Source organism: Cavia porcellus, unplaced genomic scaffold (genome assembly GCF_034190915.1).
Source record: "Cavia porcellus strain 051 isolate PalLab524CR breed Dunkin Hartley unplaced genomic scaffold, mCavPor4.1 scaffold_2, whole genome shotgun sequence".
NCBI classification, from domain to species: Eukaryota; Metazoa; Chordata; class Mammalia; order Rodentia; family Caviidae; genus Cavia; species Cavia porcellus.
This window is the reverse complement of record NW_026947485.1, coordinates 69172202-69191505: the sequence shown is the minus strand read 5'-3', so window position 1 is coordinate 69191505 and position 19304 is coordinate 69172202. Positions and strand designations below refer to the sequence as shown.

General features: G+C 38.8%; 1 protein-coding gene across 31 annotated transcripts in view; it reads left to right on the top strand.

The window, feature by feature from the left end:
- The window catches only part of Adam22 (ADAM metallopeptidase domain 22), a 237521-nt gene that overhangs the window by 184764 nt on the left and 33453 nt on the right, over positions 1-19304 (top strand). For all 31 annotated transcript variants that reach the window (XM_063243307.1, XM_023567362.2, XM_003475083.5 and 28 more), the window contains 7 exons: positions 3979-4059; positions 9418-9468; positions 9772-9835; positions 11011-11116; positions 13640-13759; positions 16474-16642; positions 18159-18273. In XM_063243307.1, coding sequence (XP_063099377.1) covers positions 3979-4059; positions 9418-9468; positions 9772-9835; positions 11011-11116; positions 13640-13759; positions 16474-16642; positions 18159-18273 — 706 coding nt within the window. The remainder of the gene's footprint in view (positions 1-3978; positions 4060-9417; positions 9469-9771; positions 9836-11010; positions 11117-13639; positions 13760-16473; positions 16643-18158; positions 18274-19304) is intronic.

Sequence of the window (19304 nt, the reverse complement as noted above, 5' to 3'; positions counted from 1 at the left end):
GTACTGTAATGGATGTGTGCATACCCATATTTATAGCAGCACAATTTGTAATAGCTAAATCTTGGAAATAGTCTGTATGTCCATCTACAGATAAACAAAGAAAATGTGGCATTTGTATACAATGGAGGACTCTTCTGTTACAGAGAAGGATAAAGTTGAGGCATTTTAGGTAAATGGATGCATTTTTAAAAATTAATTTTATTGGTATATTTTAGATATACATAAAGATAGCATTCATCATTTGTACCTGTACATGATACCTGTACATGATATATCTTGATTCTTCATATTTTCTCATAATGGATGCATCTTGAGACCATAATAGTACATAAAATACAATCAGATGCACAATTTGAAATATTGCATTGTTTCTCTAAATGAGAAACCAAAAGTATAAATATGCAGCAAAATAAAAGATAAATATTAGGAAGTAGAGATATCTTTTCTAAATGGGAAGTGGAATAAGAGATGGAGGGAAGGAGGAGGAAAGGAAGGAAAAAGGGGTTTAAAAAGAATTGAAGAGAAAAATTGGGGATAGAGCTTTTGCAAATAGGGAGAGGAAAGAAGAGTTGGAGGCCAGGGTACGGAAGGCGGGGCAGGGGGACAAAAGGAACAATGAAGATGCTTATTACGTATGCAGACTCCCTAGGATACGTGTAATCACTGTGTACTGCAAATGTGTACTAAAGTAACATTTTCAGATAAACAAACCAAAAAACTATCATACTATCTTCTGTGTGCCTGAGATTCTGTGCACTTTTGAGTTATGTCATCTTACATTTGAATTTCTCAACCATGGCACTATTGCCATTCTTAGCTGGATAATTATTTCTGTGGAAGAAATGTCATGTGCATTGTAGGATGTTTGGCAGCACCCCTGGGTTCTTCCTATTAGATGCAACCCTTCTGGTCTTCACAGCCAAAAATGTCGCCATTGCCGAGTGTTCCCTGCGGGAGCACCACCCCCAGCTGAGACCACTGTTTCCCACAGTGCTCATAGGCACACTTTCAGGATGTGTGTTGTGATCCTGGCTTATATAACTGAGAGACCCTGACAGAGGGAAGTGAAATCACCTGCAGAGGCTTCCGCAGCCGGTCAGGGACAAGTGGCAGCTGCACTGCGCGCCAGGTCTGCTGGCAGCAGCTTCTGCCGTTTTCACGCTACCCTGGCTCACAGGGAGCTTGTCTTCTGGCGGCTTGTGGAAGGCAAGCAAAGCACTGGCAGCGATCTGAAACTCTCTAAAAAGGAAAGATTCAACCAAATGTGAAACAGACATTCATTTTTGGCTAAAATAACTGTTTATTCTATCAGCTCTTCCAACTGCCAAAACAGGGAATCCTGAGTCATTTATCATCATCCTTGATGCTTTAAAGCTGCCATCTATAACTACTTTTTCTTGACTTACAGAATTAAGCTCTTTATGGTACAGTCACTGCAAAGAGCAAGCACAAAATAATGGAAATTAAAAACCTAAAATACAAAGGCACAGTTACTGTCCCACAAAATAGCTTACAAGGCCAGTAAAATCCTTTTTGCCATTTCCTCAGCCTGTATCACCCCACTTTCCTCTGCACTCTGGCCTCGTAGGGGGCTAAGGCAGGGTGATGAATGGGGCAGGGAGAATTGAAGATCAAGATGATGGACCATATGTATCTTTGTTTTTCTGTGTGTATTTATAATTCATCTATGAGCCAGGGGTTGGCAAACATTTTTTTGTAAAGGGCAAGATAATAAACAGGCATGTGGCTGGTGAAGTCCCTATCACAGAGACCTGCCTTTGCAAGCAGCCGTGAATATACAAAACCAAGTGCGTTTGCTGCATGACGGGAAAACTTACACAGACAGCCCGCCCATTTGGCCCTCAGTCAATAATTTGTGAACCTCTGCTGTAAAGCATTCCTGGCTTTCTTATCTGTTATTTTCTTCCTCACATCAACAATTCTATAGGGCAAGGATTCTGGTTGATTAATTTACTCCTATATCCAGCACTGCTGTGGTTTCTTCCCAGAGCTTCCTGGAAATTCTCAATCATTTAGTCTTTATCTAAACTATCTCAAATCTGTGTCCTGTTTCTACTTTAGATGTTCTAAAGTTGTGGTTTGTGCTGTTTCAAGAAATAAGAGAACCAGAACATATGAAATTAAATTATTTTGCTTATTTTGTTATTTTTATGGCCCAGTTATGCCCATTAAAATGCAAGTTCCTCATGAGCCATAGGGTCCTGGTGTTTCATTCTCCTGAGTCTTCAGTAGCTGAAGTGGTGCTAGGTACATTTTGAGAGCTTAGTAAATACTCTGAACCTCCTAAAATTTTTAAAAAAAAATCTTTGTTGGAGTGGGCAGTGGCTGCAGCTGCAAACTCAGTGCCTGGGTGGGTGGGGGGCTCACGCTGAAGGGGGCCTGTGCACAGTCCTGTGAGCAGCGAAAGCTGCGTGGAGCCAGTCCAAGACCTTCGCCTGTGGAGAGGGAAAGGGGCTGAAGACGGAAAGGGTGTATGTAGCTTTATGCATCTCTGTTCCACTTTGTCATAATGAGTACTGTTGCAGCTTATTAACCCAGTGAGGCTGAAAAGTGACTTATGGAGCTGCATACTTACAAAAACTATTTGAGGTGACTGAAAAAAGGAAACACAAAATAAAACCCCATTGAGTACTGTAGTGGATTGGTAACTGGTGGTCAACTTAAAACTTGCTTTTGAACTGAATCGGCGTGGTATCGAGTGTGGATGGCCCACCTGAGGACTGTTGCCAGCATGAAAAAGAGACCTGGAAAGGAAGAATAGTGCTGTGGGTTCTCCAGAGTATTAGAGTCATTGGTTCTCTAAAAGAGAACCAATGCTGGCTTCCCTGATACGAACTCTGCTGTTATCATCAGAGGAGGAGCTCAGGGCCTTTTTACTGAGAATGGTTGCAGTTCACTTTGGAGGAGCTAAGGTCCTTACTTTGAGCATTGCTTCCTGGCTCTGTGCTGTTTAATTTCCAGGAGAAGCTTGTCACACTGGCTTCCTGATAAGTGCTCAGCTGTGCTCATCATCAGAGGAGCTCAGGACCTCAATGCCACTGAGGATGGCTGTGGTTCTTTTCGGAGGAGCCCTGGTACTTACTTTGAGCATCACTTCCTAGCTTCAATATAGAACCCTCAGCATGCTGGCACAGACCTTCACCCTGCAAAGGCTTTCTAGCTTCTACCACTGACCCGGGGGGCTTCCCAGCACAGATCCATGAAACAGACTTGCATGGGTCATCGTCACGGGCTCTGAGTTTTCATTTGAATTCATGCAGGTTATTGCCATGGGATCCAGGCCCTCAGCTGGATTTTCCTAGGTCTTTAGTGTTGTGGATAGATTTCCTGCACTTTCTTTGTATTTGACTCTGGGCAACCATTATAAATAATACTATAAATGATGTGTCCTATATGTCCTTGCAACTCCTGACTACACAGGTATAAATATGGGAAACATTAGAAAAAGAGTAATAGCTAGGATTTAAATCTATGTGGATTAGGCAGCCAGTTTGGGAAGAAATAGCTTTGCTAGAAAATCAAACTTCTGTGATTTAGCCCAGTTCTTGGCAGATAAGGCCAAAACAAATGAACAAACAAACAATGTATTAAAGTATTAAAACGCCAATAAGAAGAAGGCTAAAGCCTAAATCCGAATGTTACTTGGCAGAAAAAATTACTAGATCTGGAACCAACTCATCATTCTTAATGGAGACATATGGTCAAGCAGCATGCTGTTTTAGTAGAACGTTGTGAGGCTTGTGTGTGCTGACCACAGATGCTATTCCATACACAAGAAACTGTCTCTTAAAGCTATTAAAAATAGCATTGTGTTCAATAACTGTGGTTTCTACCATTATCATTTTAAAGTAGTTTAAAGTATTCCTAGCCAAACCATTTTGTTTTTCTTCTTAAAGATGATACTGTGAGAGTTTTTGTACCTTCTGCGGTTTTATGCATCGATTTTCTTCATTTTAGTTTCAGCCTATGGGAACCGTGTGCCGCGAAGCAGTGAATGATTGTGATATTCGTGAAACATGCTCAGGAAACTCAAGCCAGGTAATTCACGGATCAGTTTCCTCAAACTCTAGAGGAAAAAGCAGGGTGGTATCTTTAGTCTCCTGGAATGCAGTGGACAGGATGCTCAGGTATCTCTTTCATATCTTCTCTGTTTCTCAGGATTTTAAGATTCAGGGATCAGAGCTTAAGCGAATGTGCAGTGTAATTTTCTGTTGATGTTGAATTAGTTTGAAATTACACGCATGTCTCAAATATTTTGGTTTTGGTTTAAAGTTCAAAGTAAAAGACATTTTACTTTTGTCTGCTTAGTAGAGGAGGAAACAGAGGTCTCTCAAGCTGGCTGAGAGCGAAGCCAGCTGCAACAGGAGTCCTAGTGTGCAGGACTCAGAGCAGACACCTGTCTCTCTCTCAGATCATCCCGTCACTTCTCTCGTTTATAGCTGTCTTGGCAGTTGATAACATTTAGTTGTAGATGGACACACTGGGAAATAGGAAACTGGTATGGGTCCGCAGCTTTCAAACTGTCCTGTCCTCACTTTGCAGAGTGGTGCTGGACTGTAAAAATGGCCACTCAAACTGAAACCATGCAGTATAGCCTGAGCTGCATCCTGAGACTGTCTCAAAAAAACAAAAACAAAAAACAGTAGATATGATGGTTGATCTTTGTTCTTTAAAGCATGCATCAAAGCCCATATGATAGCACACACCAGTGATTCCTGCACTGGGGAGGCTGAGACAGGAGAATCCACTTGAGTTGGTCAGTCTGAACTACGTATTGAGACACTGTCACAACCAAACAAAACGACATAAAATAAAATACATCAGACTATTAAAATCTCTTGTCATTGGCTTTAAATGCATGGGAAATGAGAAAAGTATTTGCTTAATACACTAAAAGGAAACAATGAAATTATTCTTTGTGAAAGTGTTAGGTGTAGTTTGAATACTGCTTCTCACCGTGAGCCTCGAGGTTTGAGACTGAGCACTGTTCCAGTGCCTTGTCATGTTGTTCCACTTCTGAGTTTGGGGCGGTAGTTAGCATCTTGTCCTTTGTTCTGTATGTGTTGGGAGACAGAGACGCTGGCAGGTGTGAAGCTGTGTGTGTGAGGCATCTTGGCTTCCTCCAGGATGTCCTGGTGACGCTCACCGGCTCTGTTCCTTGTGCCAGTGAATCCTCTGTGGCCAGGTCTCTCGGGTACCTGCCTGGAGCTCTGTGGGCAGCAATATCAGCATCCTGTAGTCAGCTATTTTTATCTCTGATTCCATTTATATGCAATTTGAATCTCACCCCAGAGGTCAGCGCCTTCATTTCTATACTGCATTCTTGTCTGTGTTGGCCGGTGCCTTCCTCGGCTGTCAGTTTCTGTGAACTGCTGTGTGATATTCCCAGGAGACGGAGGCACCTGCCCTGCACACTGTGCGGTCTGTGAGTGACCTGAATCCAGAGGACAGTGACTGGGCACCAGCAGACATAGGCATAGGAGCAGAAGGACTCAGTAACCATTATGGGAGCCGGTTGTCACCCTTGCGGTTAGTTGACTGCAGAGCTAGTGAGAAGCTTTGCACCTAACCTGCTCACAGTGAACGTACAGGACTGTGGTGACACCAACCACAGCTGTGCTTTGTGGGGGGACTGGTGTTACCGAACAACACCATAGAACCTACTCACCATGTCTCCCAGCTTTTCCCATCTGACTGTACAGCTGTACATTTTCTGTCCTTCTATAAATAAATGTTAAAATTGCCATTTCTTTTACATCCCCACAAGATAGCTTTATAATTTTTATAGTTACTTTAAGGAAAAATAAAAAGATTGTAAAACCTGTCGTATTCTAAGGTTTAATTCTCAAAGCATCTTCTAATGTAGTCCACTGATCCTTGAATGCATTTGTTTTGTTTTTGTTTTTACCAGTACCATGCTGATTTTATCACAGTAGCTTTGTATTATAATTTCAAGTCAGGAATTTTGACACCTCCTGCCTTATTTTGTTGACCAGAATTGCTTTTCCTATTCTAGGTCTCTTCTGGTTTCATGTGAATTTTAGGATTGTTTTCTCTAATTCTGTGAGATATGCTGTTGGAATTTTGATTTGGATTGCATGAAATCTGTTTAACAATTTTATGACTATGGACGTTTTCATTGTATTGGTTCTTTCTACCCAAGAGCAAGGGCTTTCTTTCCATTTTTTGATACCCTCTTCAATCTCCTTTTTCAGAGTACTGTAGTTTTCAATGCACAAGTCTTTTACATCTTTGGTTAGATTGATTCCTAGGTTATTTCATTGTTTTAGATGCTGTTATGAAAGGTGTTGTTTCTCTAATTTCTCTCTCAGTGCATCTGTTAATCATACACAGAAAGGCTACTGATTTTTGAGTGTTGACTTTGTATCCAGCTGCATGACTGAATTTGATTATTAAATCTAGAAGTCTTTGTGGAATTTTTGGGTTTTCTGTGCAGAGTCACATGTCAGCTGCAGATAGTGATAATGTAACACTTTCTTTTCCTGTCCTCATTCCTTTTCTTTCTTTCTCTTGTCTCATTGCTCTGGCTAATGTTTCTGGAACTGTGTTGAGTAAGAGTGGTGACAGTGAACATCCTGGTCTTATTCTTGATTTTAGAGTGAAAGCTTTCAGTTTTTGTCCATTTAGTATCATGTGGGCTGTTGGTTTGTTATAGATGGCTTTGGTGAGATTGAGATAAAGACCATCTATTCCAATTTTCTGTAGGGTATTCTTCATGAATGGGTGTTGCACTTTGTCAGATGCTTTTTCTGCATCTATTGAGGTGATCATATGATTTTTGTCCTGGGCTTTATTAATATGTATCTTACATTTATTGATTTGCATATGTTGAACCATCCCTGCATCCCTGGGATGAGTCCTCCTTGATCATGTGTATAATCCTTCTTGATGATTTGCTGCATTCTGTTTGCCAGGATTTTTCCATCTGTGTTCATTAGAGGGATTGGCCTGTATTTCTCTTTTTTGGCTGGCCTCTTGTTTGGTTTGGTTTTGTTATCAGGGTAATGCTTGCTCCCTGGAATGAATTTGAGAGTATTGCTTCCATTTCAATTTCATTAAAGAATTTGAGAAGTAGCAGCATTAGATCTTCTCTAAATTTCTTGTAGAATTCTGCAGTGAGGGGGCTGGGGATTTAGCTCAGTGGCATAAGCTCCTGCCTTGCAAGTGCATGGTTATGAGTTTGATCCCCAGTACCGATAAAAAGAATTCAGCAGTGACTCTGTCAGGGCTTTGGTGCTTTTTTTGGGTAGGTTTTTAATTACATCTTTAATTTTATTGATTGATTTATTTAGAATATTTATATCCTCTTGATGCAGTTTTGATAATTCATATGTCTCTAGGACATTTCTTCTGTGTTTTCCATTTTATTGAAATATTGTTTTTTGAAGTAGTTACTGATGATCTCCAAACAAACTCAGCCACCTTATCTTTGACAAAGGAGCCAAACACCTTCACTAGTAGAAAGATAGCCTCTTTAATAAATACTGCTGGAAAAACTGCCCTTCTACATGCTAAAGATTAAAACTAGACCCATATCTTTCACTATACAATAGACTAAAATCAAAATGGGTCAAAGATTGAAATATTAAAACAGAAACTAAATCTGCTGCAAGATAGAATAGCTATAACTTTTGATGACATTGTTGTAGGCAGCCTTTATGAACAAAACGCTGATTGCACAGGACATACCACAATCAACAACTGGGATCTCACTAAAACGCTTTTGCAACAAGAGAAATCAACAAAGTGAAGAGACAACCCACATGTGGGAAAAATTTTTTGCCACCTGTACCTCAAACAAAAGACAAATATCTAAACTATATAAAGAACTAAAAAAATTAGACCCTTAAATTTAAGGACTCAATCCAAAAATGACCATCTGAAATGAATAGACACTTCTTAGATGAAGAAATGGAGATAGCAAATAAATATATGAAAAAGTGTTCAGTATCACTGGTCATTGGAGATATGCAAATTAAAATAATTCTGAGATTCTACCTCACTAGAAAGAATAGCTATTATAAAGAAATCAAAAACAAATGCTGTTGATGGGAGTGCAGACTGGTACAAGCACTGTGGGTCCTCAGAAACCTAGAAGTACAGGTCCCATTTCACTCAGCTAGTCCTCCTCTTGGTATCTTTCCAAAAGAATTAAAAGCATCATCCCACAGTGATATATGCACACCCATGTGTATAGTGGCACAGTTTGTAATAGCCATATCTTAGAAACAGCCCAGATGCCCTTCAACCAATGGATAAAGATGCGTTTTTTATACAGTAGAGTACTACTTAGCTATAAAAAGGATAGGCTTGAGACATTTCTTGGTAAATGAGTGCACCTCCAGACCAGACTCTTAAGTGAAAGAAAGTGGGCATACATGTTCAGATATTACACTATTTCTCTAGTGTGAGAAACCAACATAAAAATAAGGACCTATATAACAGATATTGAGAAATGGGAAGAAAATGTTTAAATGGGAAGGGGAAATAGGGAAAGGAGAGGAGGGAAAGAAGGGACAAGGAAAAAATGGAAACAAAGCTTTTGTAGATAAAGAGGGGAAGAAGCATTAGAGAGAGAGGGAAAGAATGGGAATAAAAGAAGCAAGATGTACATGTACAGGCACAAATTCCCTGTGATGAATATTGATCATTATATGTATCTAACATGTACCAAGCTAGGTGTGCTGGCACTCGCCTATAATCTTAGTACTTGGGAGGCTGAAGCAGGAGGATTGCTGCAAGTTTGAGGCCAGCATGGGCTACGAAGTGAGTTCAAGGCCAGCCTGAACTCGGTAGTGAGACCCTGTCTTAGACAAAAATAAAATAAAATGTACCAATAAAATAAAAAGGAAAAGCTCTCACAGCAGACTGCTGTTTGACAGTCATTGTTGTGAGACTGTGCTGCTTCTCTGGGTTAAGGAGCGAAAACTCTTCTAGCTTTGTCGTCTGTCTCCTTTTGGTCCTCAATCTGAGGCACAGGGAAATCGTGCAAAGCGACTGCTCCTAAATAGATTGCTTACTGGGCCCTGAAGCAGTTCTGTTCATTTGCTCTGTGTAATCCACTGTGTTTGCCTCTGCTAGGTCCAGATTTTAGGACTGCAAAAGGCTGCATTTCCTGCTACCTTTTTTTTTGAGGCAGGGTCTCACTTGGGAGCACGGTGTGGCCTCAAACTCACAGCAATCCTCTTGTCCCTGCCTCCTAGGTGCTGGGATTAGAGGGGTGCACCACCATACCTGGCCCTTGTTCTCTCTTGAACTGTTTTTATTTGTACATGACTTAAGAGATAAGATGTATTATCAGATATAATTTTAAAAATGAAAACATAAAATGCAAGAGCCTCATCCTGATACTGCGCCTTCCTTCTTTTCTCGTAGTGTGCCCCTAATGTTCATAAAATGGATGGGTACCAGTGCGACGGCGTGCAGGTAGGTCGCACTGCTTCACATATGCTACCAGCATCTGACCCAAACAGGAAGAGCAATTTAAATGTTGGGCAATTAGTGTGGAAGATAAATTGCCTTTATATATGCACGTAGGGTAGGGAATTTAGCTCCGTGGCACAAGAGCCTGTCTGGCAAGCATGAAATTGTGAGTTCAATTTTTGGTATCAAAAAGGAAAAAATATATATAATGTGTGCTTATCATTTTCCCCAATTACATTTTCTTTATTATCTATCTGACATGAACAGGTATTACACCACTGACGGGAATTTGCTGTTTTGTTGTAGGGAATCTGCTTTGGAGGAAGATGTAAAACCAGGGACAGACAATGCAAATACATCTGGGGACAAAGTAAGTAATTTCAGAAATAGGGCATCAGGCGCACTTTATAAGCACAGGTGGATGGGAAGTAAATCTTTTAGCGCTTTATAACTACCAACATTATTATTGTTGTTGTTATTGTTTTATGTATAAAGGTTGAATATCCATTATCTGAAATGCTTGGTACCCAGGAGTGTTTTCGATTTTGGATTTTTTCTGATTTATTAATATTTACAGCTAGATAATAAGCTGTCTTGCTTATGAGATCCAAGTATAAACACAAAATTCATTTATTTGTCATAAATACACAAAACCTGAAGATACTTTTATGTAATATTTCAGATAAAGCTGAGTTTGTATTTGTTTTTATTTTTGTTTTGCAATTTTAGAAATCAAACCCAGGGCCTCATGCATGCTAGGCAAGTACTCCACTCTAGCCTTGTGCCTGAGTTTTGACTGTGCCTTATTATGTGAGATCAGCCAGAATTTTCCACTTGTGTTATCTTGGAACTCAAAAAGCTGCCAACTTTGCAGCATTGGGGAGTTCACATTTTTGTTAAGGATGCTCAGCCTGTACCAACAGTTGCGTGACAGTTTGCAAAAGTCCTTTTGTTCTACTTGTTGAATAACTCTATCAACTGACGTTAACTTTAGAAAAGATAAAACCTGACAAAGGAGCTGGTGTGTTTTCAAATGATACTTGTCTCAGAATTTAGCATGAATCTCATTTAAAACATAATAAAATTGTTTCTGATAACTGTTAAGAATTAATAAACAAGATAGAATTTGTACCACAATTTCTTAAATGTATTGAAAGTGCTTAATAAAATTGCCTTTTCAATTAATTTTGCTGCTTAGGAAATTCACACATTCTAGCTGGCATTGTGCTTGAAGCCGGTTTTTACTCTAGAAGCTGTTTTATTTCACCTCTCCTTCCTTGTTAGCCAACTTCTGAGCAGTGTTCTTACAGTCTGTAGCCTGAGTTCCATCAGAGATCTAAAAATTGTTTCCAAATTTCAAATGAATCATGAACAGTTATACCCCAGCCCAAGACACCTGTGATACAGGAGGTACAGTTTTTATTTGGGATTTTGATAGCGCTGTGATGGGAAGAGTCCTTGAATTGTAGCTTTCCTGTACTGTGGGCATTTTGAATAGATCATATATTCCCTCCTTCACTCATAGAAAATTCTCTTCTGCTTTAGAGGTGACGGCGTCAGACAAATACTGCTATGAGAAGCTGAACATCGAGGGGACCGAGAAGGGTAACTGTGGGAAAGACAAAGACACTTGGATACAGTGCAACAAACGGTGAGGTGGAGCTGTTGGCCCGAGTCCGTCCTCAGGCGACTGCTGGATGCTCCTGTTCTCTGCACCTCAGAGCATGCTTCTGCCTCCTCACTTCATTCTCCCCAAGGTTCCGGCACCACAAGGGTTCCCAAACCTTAACCTGTGCCCCGACTTCCCTCCCAAAGCCTGTGCCTGTCATCCAGGTAGCAAAGGAAATTTCTCCTGTAGAGGATACCTCCCACCACCTGAAATGAAGAAACATTTAAGCCCCCAGAGCATGTACTCGGTGCTGTTGAATGAGTTAACTGCTCTGATCACCTCCATGTTTGCCAAAGGTCTCACTGCCTTGTATCAAGGCCTAGCAGTGAAATTTAACTCTTCCTTTCTTCTGTGTGTTGTCCAGTCACCAAATGATGGCCATTTTCCCCTTTGCTTTCCTACCACTTACTTTTAATTTACTTCTTCATTTCCATCTTTATTGGCATTATCCCAACTAAGACTGTATGAGCTCTACAGCTATTGTTACAACATTCTGTTAAAGTTTCCTGTACTAGCAGTTTCTAGTATACTAACATCACAATAATTTCCTTCTGACTTCTTGCATGTCAATTCTTTGTTCAAATTTCATTACTTCCACCTAGCTAATTACTAGTGAGAATAATAGTCAACCTTTTCCATGTGCACACTGTGTGCTAAGAACTCTATCTCATTTGGCACAATAGGCACTGCTTATTCTTTATGGCAGTGCTCCCATTCTTCTGGAAAGTGAGGCGTAATCACGGGGGCAGGATGATAGGTCTACGATTCTGTTGATAGGATGTATTAGGACAGAGCAGAGCTGAGTGTTGCGTACTTGTAATCCCACGCATTGAGAGACTTGAGGGAGGGGGAATAACAGGTTCAAACCCAGCTTGAGTAACTTAGTGAGACCCTGCCGCAAAAATAAGAGACACAGAGAGAGAGAGAGAGAGAGAAAGAGAGGGAGAGAGGGAGAGAGGGAGAGGGAGGGAGAGAGAGAGAGAAGGGAGAAAGGGAGGGAGAGAGAGAGAGAGAGAGGAGGGCAGGGAGATGGAGAGAGAGAAAAAGAAAGGAGACTGAGGATATAGCTTAGTGTGAGCAGCCCTGTATTCAATCTGCAGGACCACAATTGAAAAAAAAGAAAAAAAGTACCGTCTTACATAGCAAAATAGAATTGTACCTTGGCACTGTACCTAGTCCATGATTTGCCCCAACCAACCTATGGTTTTGATCTTCTCTGTGCCCCCAATGTCTGAAAACCTTTCTGTTCCTAATATACACATCACTCCGTGACCTTCATGCCTTTTTGTTCTGTTTCTTCCTCAAGAAGCTTTTACATGCATATCATCATTGGTGAAAAACTTACCTGTCCTTCAAAGCCCATTTGGAAAATGTTTTTTTCTATATTGTTTCCTGATTTCCTCTTTAAATAAGTCATCCCCCTCTCCCTGAACTCCCATAATCCTTTGTTGCTGTTCCTGGTCCTTTCCCCCTAGCTGCATGTTTTGTAGTTTCTATGTGATTTATCTTTTCATAGAGAGCTTAATATCCTTGAGGATGAAGATCGTGTTCAGTTTTCTTTATATAACTAAATTACTCAAAAAAGTTAATATGCATATGTAAAATCTTTAAAAAAAGTTTGAGTGAATTTCTTTAAGAACTTTTATTTTTTAATAGATGTGGTAAAATAAAATTTTAAAAATTATTTTTAAAGAATGCATTAGTAGCCAGGAATTTAGCTCAGTGGCATAAGTGCCTGCCTGGCAAGTATGAGGTCATGAGTTTGATCCCTGGTACCAACAAAAAGGCATGCATTAATAAATATTGTTTTCTAAATTGTTGATAAATACAGACCTTAAGCTTTCTCTTGCACTAATTTGAAATATAATCTTTCTGGCCCTCCAGTCAGTGTTTGCAAGGTATTTAATAAAGTATGTTTATAATATGTTAGATATAACGGATATATAAGTACTTAAATTAGTGAAAAAAAATCTTTGAATTGAATTAGAATCCTATGGGATAGTAGGTGAAGTAACAAAATTTTAAAAAGGCATAGTGAGCTTTTATGGTTGTAAATCTATAAAATTTGTGTAATATAAAATATTTGATTCTGGGAAGACATCTTACAGAAACATCTGTATTATAAAAGAATGTTCATCCAAAGGCCATTCATTCACTTATCAAATACTAAAAAATAGTTTATTGTATAATATGTGATGGTATGTTTTATGGAAAAAGATTCTGACATAAAAAATTCTATTTGGTAATTTTTTTAGATCATACTTGAACTATTAGACAGTAAAAGGAAGACTGAAAACAATCAAAATTTTGGTCCACTGATAAGGCACTTGTCAGAGCAGAAGGCAGTATAATTTGGGCTTACTTTGTTTTGCATGGCATATAAGTAAATAATATAGTTGATCAAACATGCTAAAATTTGATAAGATTGTCAAGATTACAATGGTGCATGGTTTGTTACATCTTTGCAAAAAGAAGTAGTAAATAATTGGTATTCTTTCAATGCAGGGATGTGCTTTGTGGTTACCTTTTATGCACCAACATTGGCAACATCCCAAGGCTTGGAGAGCTCGATGGTGAAATCACATCCACTTTAGTTGTGCAGCAGGGAAGAACGTTAAACTGCAGGTAACTGTCTAACCATTCCATGAAAGCGTCAGTCATTTTACTTACCAAGAATGCAGCATAGGACAGCTGTTTTCAGTTCATGTGCCCATTAGTAAGGCAAAAGGGAAGTGAGTCCGTCCATACAGGTGACTGAGTCAGTCTCAACAGAAAATTATAAAAGGTGAGATTCAGTTGAATGTGGAGTATTATATTGTTGTAGGGTTATATTTAGTTGGTTGGTAAAATCCTGCGGGGTTTAGTTTGCATTTCCTTAATCCTAAGGAAAATAAATGGTTACTTCCAGTGATTTAAATATATGGATCTATCTTTTCTCCCTTCTCAATTCCCACTTTAATGATGATTAAATGGATCTTTTAAAGAATTCAGATATTGAGGAGAGGAGATAAGAGCAGTGCAGTTTTGGAACATAAAGCAAATGCTTGTGTGGCACATAACTTCTGAGAACTAAGGGAAACTTGCTCCTCAGTTGGTATTGGAGAACACTGAGATGCAATCCAAGGGATATGGTAAATATCCAGAAATTGGCAACATCATACACTTTTGGAAGGGGAGCAAGGGATTTATGGGTAGGGCCTGAAATAAAGAAGATAGATAAAAGTCTGTTCAAGAAGTGGTTAGGTAGCACAAAATGAGTGAAATAAAAGGTACATTATATGAAACAGACAGATCTTTTGCAGAGGGGAAGGAAAAAGGATTAAGATGCCATATTTGTAATGTGCCAGCTCCCTGCAATGAATATTCATTATGTATTGCAAATATGTATTAATTTTTAAAAAGTGCCTTTGTTCATTCTCTATGTATTTGTATATTTTCTAGTTTCTCCTGCTTTGTTTTCTACTCATTCCATTATGGTTTCATAAAGATGCAAGAAATTATTTTGAATTTTAAAGTTTTAACATTTACTTTATGACTTAAAATATGATTGATTTTGGAGAAAGTTCCATTGCTAAAAATAAAAAGTTATTTTATAGCTGTTAAATTAAAAAAAAAGAAGAATTTTTTCACTCTACAGGTTTCTCCAAAATTCACTCACCTGTATCCTTTCTTAGGAAGCTACTAGAAATTGTGTTCCACCAAAATCAAGGCAAAGGAAGCAGAAAGTAAGATGCCCACCACGGAGGAAGTACAGCCTTAAAATGCAGTCAGGGGAATCTTAAGGTTTACAGGTTCAGTACACGGGGACCACCTGAACAGATGGGAGCAGGTCGGAAACATTTTCACAGCAAGACAGACTGAGCCTTAGACATGTCTTCAGCAGAGACTCTGGCCTGCAGCAGGGAGCTTGGATTAGCTTGGAGTTAATGATGATATGTTTTTAGAAAAGTAGATAAAAAGAACAACAACCAAAAGACTTATATTTTAAAAAAAGCAAAAAAAAAAAAAAAAAAAAAAAAAAAAAAGAGTAGTACAGAGAAAAGTTTATATTAAGGACTGAGCAATGTTCATATAGTTATAATAATGTACATATTTGTTACTGATTTAACTATTGATCAAATTTATGATCAGTAGAGGAAAGAAAAAAATAGATTCTCAATTTCCATACAGGGAGGTTAAATGATAATACCTAAAATTGAGGAATACAATATAGTAGTAAAACTCATTTAAAAAAACATAAATAGGATACATACATAGCAAAAGAATAGCTGAGAATAGAAAGTGATTTTCTGCTAAGAGAACTATTTTGAGGAAGATGACTGCCTTTTTGTAAAACCAGTTTGTTTGCTTGACTCTTCAAATTATTATGAGCATGTATAATTTCGATACAAATTAAAAGAATGAGGATTTTTACACTAACATTTGCACGGCAACAAATGAAAAATTGATTATGACTGACTGTACATTTTTAATTCTTATCTACTTTTTGGTTATTTTTGTGTAACACATGAGTTTGTTACAGAAATCAGACCAGACACGGGAAGAAACCGCACCGAGGAAGTGTAACAGGCAGTGTACTGCCACTGGGGGCTGAGTTCTCCTACACAGAGTTGGATCCCCGCATAGCGGGGATTTCGGAATTTTAAAGGGAAAGCAAGCAGGGAGGTCCCTATGCAGATTTGGCGGATTGTAGGATTGGGTGACATCATGGGTTGCTGAAGGAGTCTGAACATCTCAAGTTACATTGTAAGGCCATCAGTTACACAAGGACATTAAAAATAGGGGTTACAGGAGGAATGTTCTGTTACAGACTCGCAGGGGAGCGGTCCATAGAATTTGATGGGCATTCTTAGTGGGATTTCTTAGCAGGCCTTTGTCTAAAATTTAATTCCCTTTCAAGCTTATTAAATTGAATAATGAGCTGTAATAGTTTAGTCATTCTCAAATAGAATTTGTACATATTTAATGTTTTTGGAATATGTAAACCCAAACCATTTTTCATCCTTTCTGAAATACATTTGAAGTCCTGAAATCTACTTTTTAAATCAAATCTAGTAATAGTAGCTTATTGGACTTACTAGCAGTGACAAAATAATAGTCACTGAATTCAGGCCCTTGTGTTTAAATCCTAAACTGTACTGATTTCTCTAAAAAGTTTGACTAAAAGATTCGATTGTTATCTCCATTTAAGTGTTAAACATGCTTAATGATCCTGGCTTTTGTTAAGTTGTAAGTGCAAGTAGAAGTAACTGCCTGCTTTCTAGTTTTTAGATGTATTGTCAAGATGAGTGCAAACTAACGGGCAGTTATTTTCTTTTTTGCGCTCTATCTGTGTTTAGTGGCGGGCATGTTAAGCTTGAGGAAGACGTGGATCTTGGCTATGTAGAAGATGGGACGCCTTGTGGCCCCAAAATGATGTGCTTAGAACACAGATGTCTTCCGGTGGCTTCCTTCAACTTTAGCACTTGCTTAAGCAATAAAGAAGGCATTGTTTGTTCAGGAAATGGAGTGAGTATTCATTCAGTACCTTGCCATGAGGAATGTACTTGTTCATTTCTTTTATAACGCGGAAATAAATATGATCCTAAAATGCTTATTTCCTTAATTACGAAAAACATGTTCATCCATGTTTCTGGTTGATATGTGAACACTAAATGGATCATAGCTATTCAGATTTTTTTATTTTGAGAATGATAGGGACTAAGAAAAAGGATAATCTTTTTAACCAAGTTATTTTCTTCCTTTCTTATGTTAATGTGGTTTCATATACTACAATGTCAGTTTTCCAAAAGTGAACTAGGAGAAACATTTTAACAAACTGTAATGAGATTTTTTAAAAGGAGGTAAAAAGGAGGGATGATGGCCACAATATTTGATTATTGGTATGGTCTGGGCACTGCCCAGTTAGAACAGATCATAGTAACAGCTGTGGCCTTACCAGCCTTCCAGTTGAGAATGAACCTTACAAATAAGAGCAGAATAATTTAGGAAAAAGATTCTTACAGTTGAATAGAAAGAATGACATTTGAAAACTTTTCCATTATGCTCTTTCAGGTATATATCAGATGGGATTCATATGTAAATTAGTTTAAAGGTCATTTTTTCACTTTCAGGTAGTATTACTGTGCTGACAAAGAGATCTTGGCTGTTTATCTTTTAGCGTCTCTTTGCAATTTTCTTTTTTATCCTTATCTATATTCCTACTGGTTGTATTATCCAGTTGAGGTAAAGGATTCTGGCCACTTAATGTAATGTGCCTGAGAGATATGCCGAGAATTTATTATTAAAGAAGTAACCTCACTCCTTGGCAAAGCCTAAGAGTTCTTATGGGACAAATAAAAAAGAAAAGACAGAATAAGTAGCTCTCCTTCTATTATAAAGGAATCTGCGCAATCTTCTTTCCTTAATCATTAAGAGAATTTTAGGGCAAACTTTTTTGGGGAGGGATAGGAGAAAAGATTAATGGAATTATTTTTGATCATCCAGGTTTATAAATGCCTGAACCTCTTGAGGTCCGGAATTCATATACTGTAATCCCAGAGGAAAGTTACTGTAATTCTCACAAGTAAATTGCAGTCTACCACTTCCAGTGCAATCCACAGTGAGAAAAAGAGCAGAGACGTATCTTCAGTTGTGGGGAGCCAGAGTCTTATATCCAGTCAGACCAGAACAAAGGCCTGGACCCAGGGCCAAACTGGGTTTTAATAATTGGTGGAGAGTGGCGTAGCTTGGGCTTAAGTGACTGTGAGAATGGTAGGGGCTATGAGAATTCAGTGAGCTGGGCTGTGTAGGAGGAAGGATGGCATCTTTGCAGTGTGCAGAGAGAGGTATGCAGAAAGAGTACAAGATTCCAGTTTAAGGATATATGTTTTTTCAGGTAATAAAATGAGGGATAAAATAATTAGTATTAGGGAAAAAAACCACCAGTATTTTCCCATATCATCAACTTTCAAGCACTGAGCAATTAGTTGATATTTATTTCTCGTACCAGAGAACTGATGTTCACTTGAATCTTGGGTTTCAGTTTTGCAGTAACGAGCTGACGTGTGTGTGTAACAGGCACTGGACAGGTGCGGATTGCAGCATTTACTTCCCTTATAATGAGGATGCAAAGACGGGTATCACTTTGTCTGGCAATGGTAGGTTCTTAGTTTGCTATCACTGCATCATCTTCACATACCAGGAAAGAGAAAACTACCCTTCTATATTTTTATTTTTTCAATAATTCAAAACTAAATTATATCCACATAATAATGAATTGCGTGCCTGCCTTGCAAGCACACAGTTGTGAGGTCGATCCCTGATACCGATAAAAATGAAAAAGCAAAAAAAGCAAAAAAAAATGAATTGCACTGCTGAGATCTACTTATGAAGCTGATCATTTTCATTAAATTGTAACCATTTTTCCTATCTAGTATAAGTTAGTGTACGGATTTAGCTTTATTGTGTCTTACTTCAGACAGCTTTCAAGTCTCATACTTGCTCATCTCAGGCTGTCATTAAACCCTTGCATTTCTTTAGAACCAAGAAAGTGCTCACAATTTAAAGAGAGAGTTTAATGCTTAGAGATTATATAAGAAAAGGAATCAAATAACTTATTTTATTTTAATGTTTTGTTCTGAAGTCTCATCAGTGTTTAGCTCTACTTTGTTAGCCTGAATTAGAAGTAAGAACCTTGGCCTCCGAACCTGGCAGGGTTTGAGGACAGAGATGGAAAACAGTGAGGAGGGTTAGTTCTAAAAGCTCGGGTGGCTTTTCTTATCTGTACCCTTGAGCTCTTTGCATAGAAACCTAGAGATGCTTTTTTCACTTGAAAAACCTTATGTTCACTTTGAGAGACAAAATAGACACACAACTGAGGATGGTAAGAACCTTGCTTTAGTTGTTAAGTGCAGTGATAGCAAGGTAGCATTTTAGAATTTCTGAGATTGAGAAAGTAATCAAGAGGAGCACACGTGTGCCACACGATCTGCAAATGGTGTGGCCCAGGGGGACCAGCACAGGGAGAGGAGTAGGTGCAGGGAGGGCGGTGCTTTCTTAGGCTGTGTGCCTTCCCTGTCACTTAGGGTGGTACCAGGCCCACAGACAGCACCACACATGCTTGCTACGTTAGGGTCATCTCACGTGGTCTTATGCTAATGCAGTCAGTGGAGACCCTTTAAAATGTGTG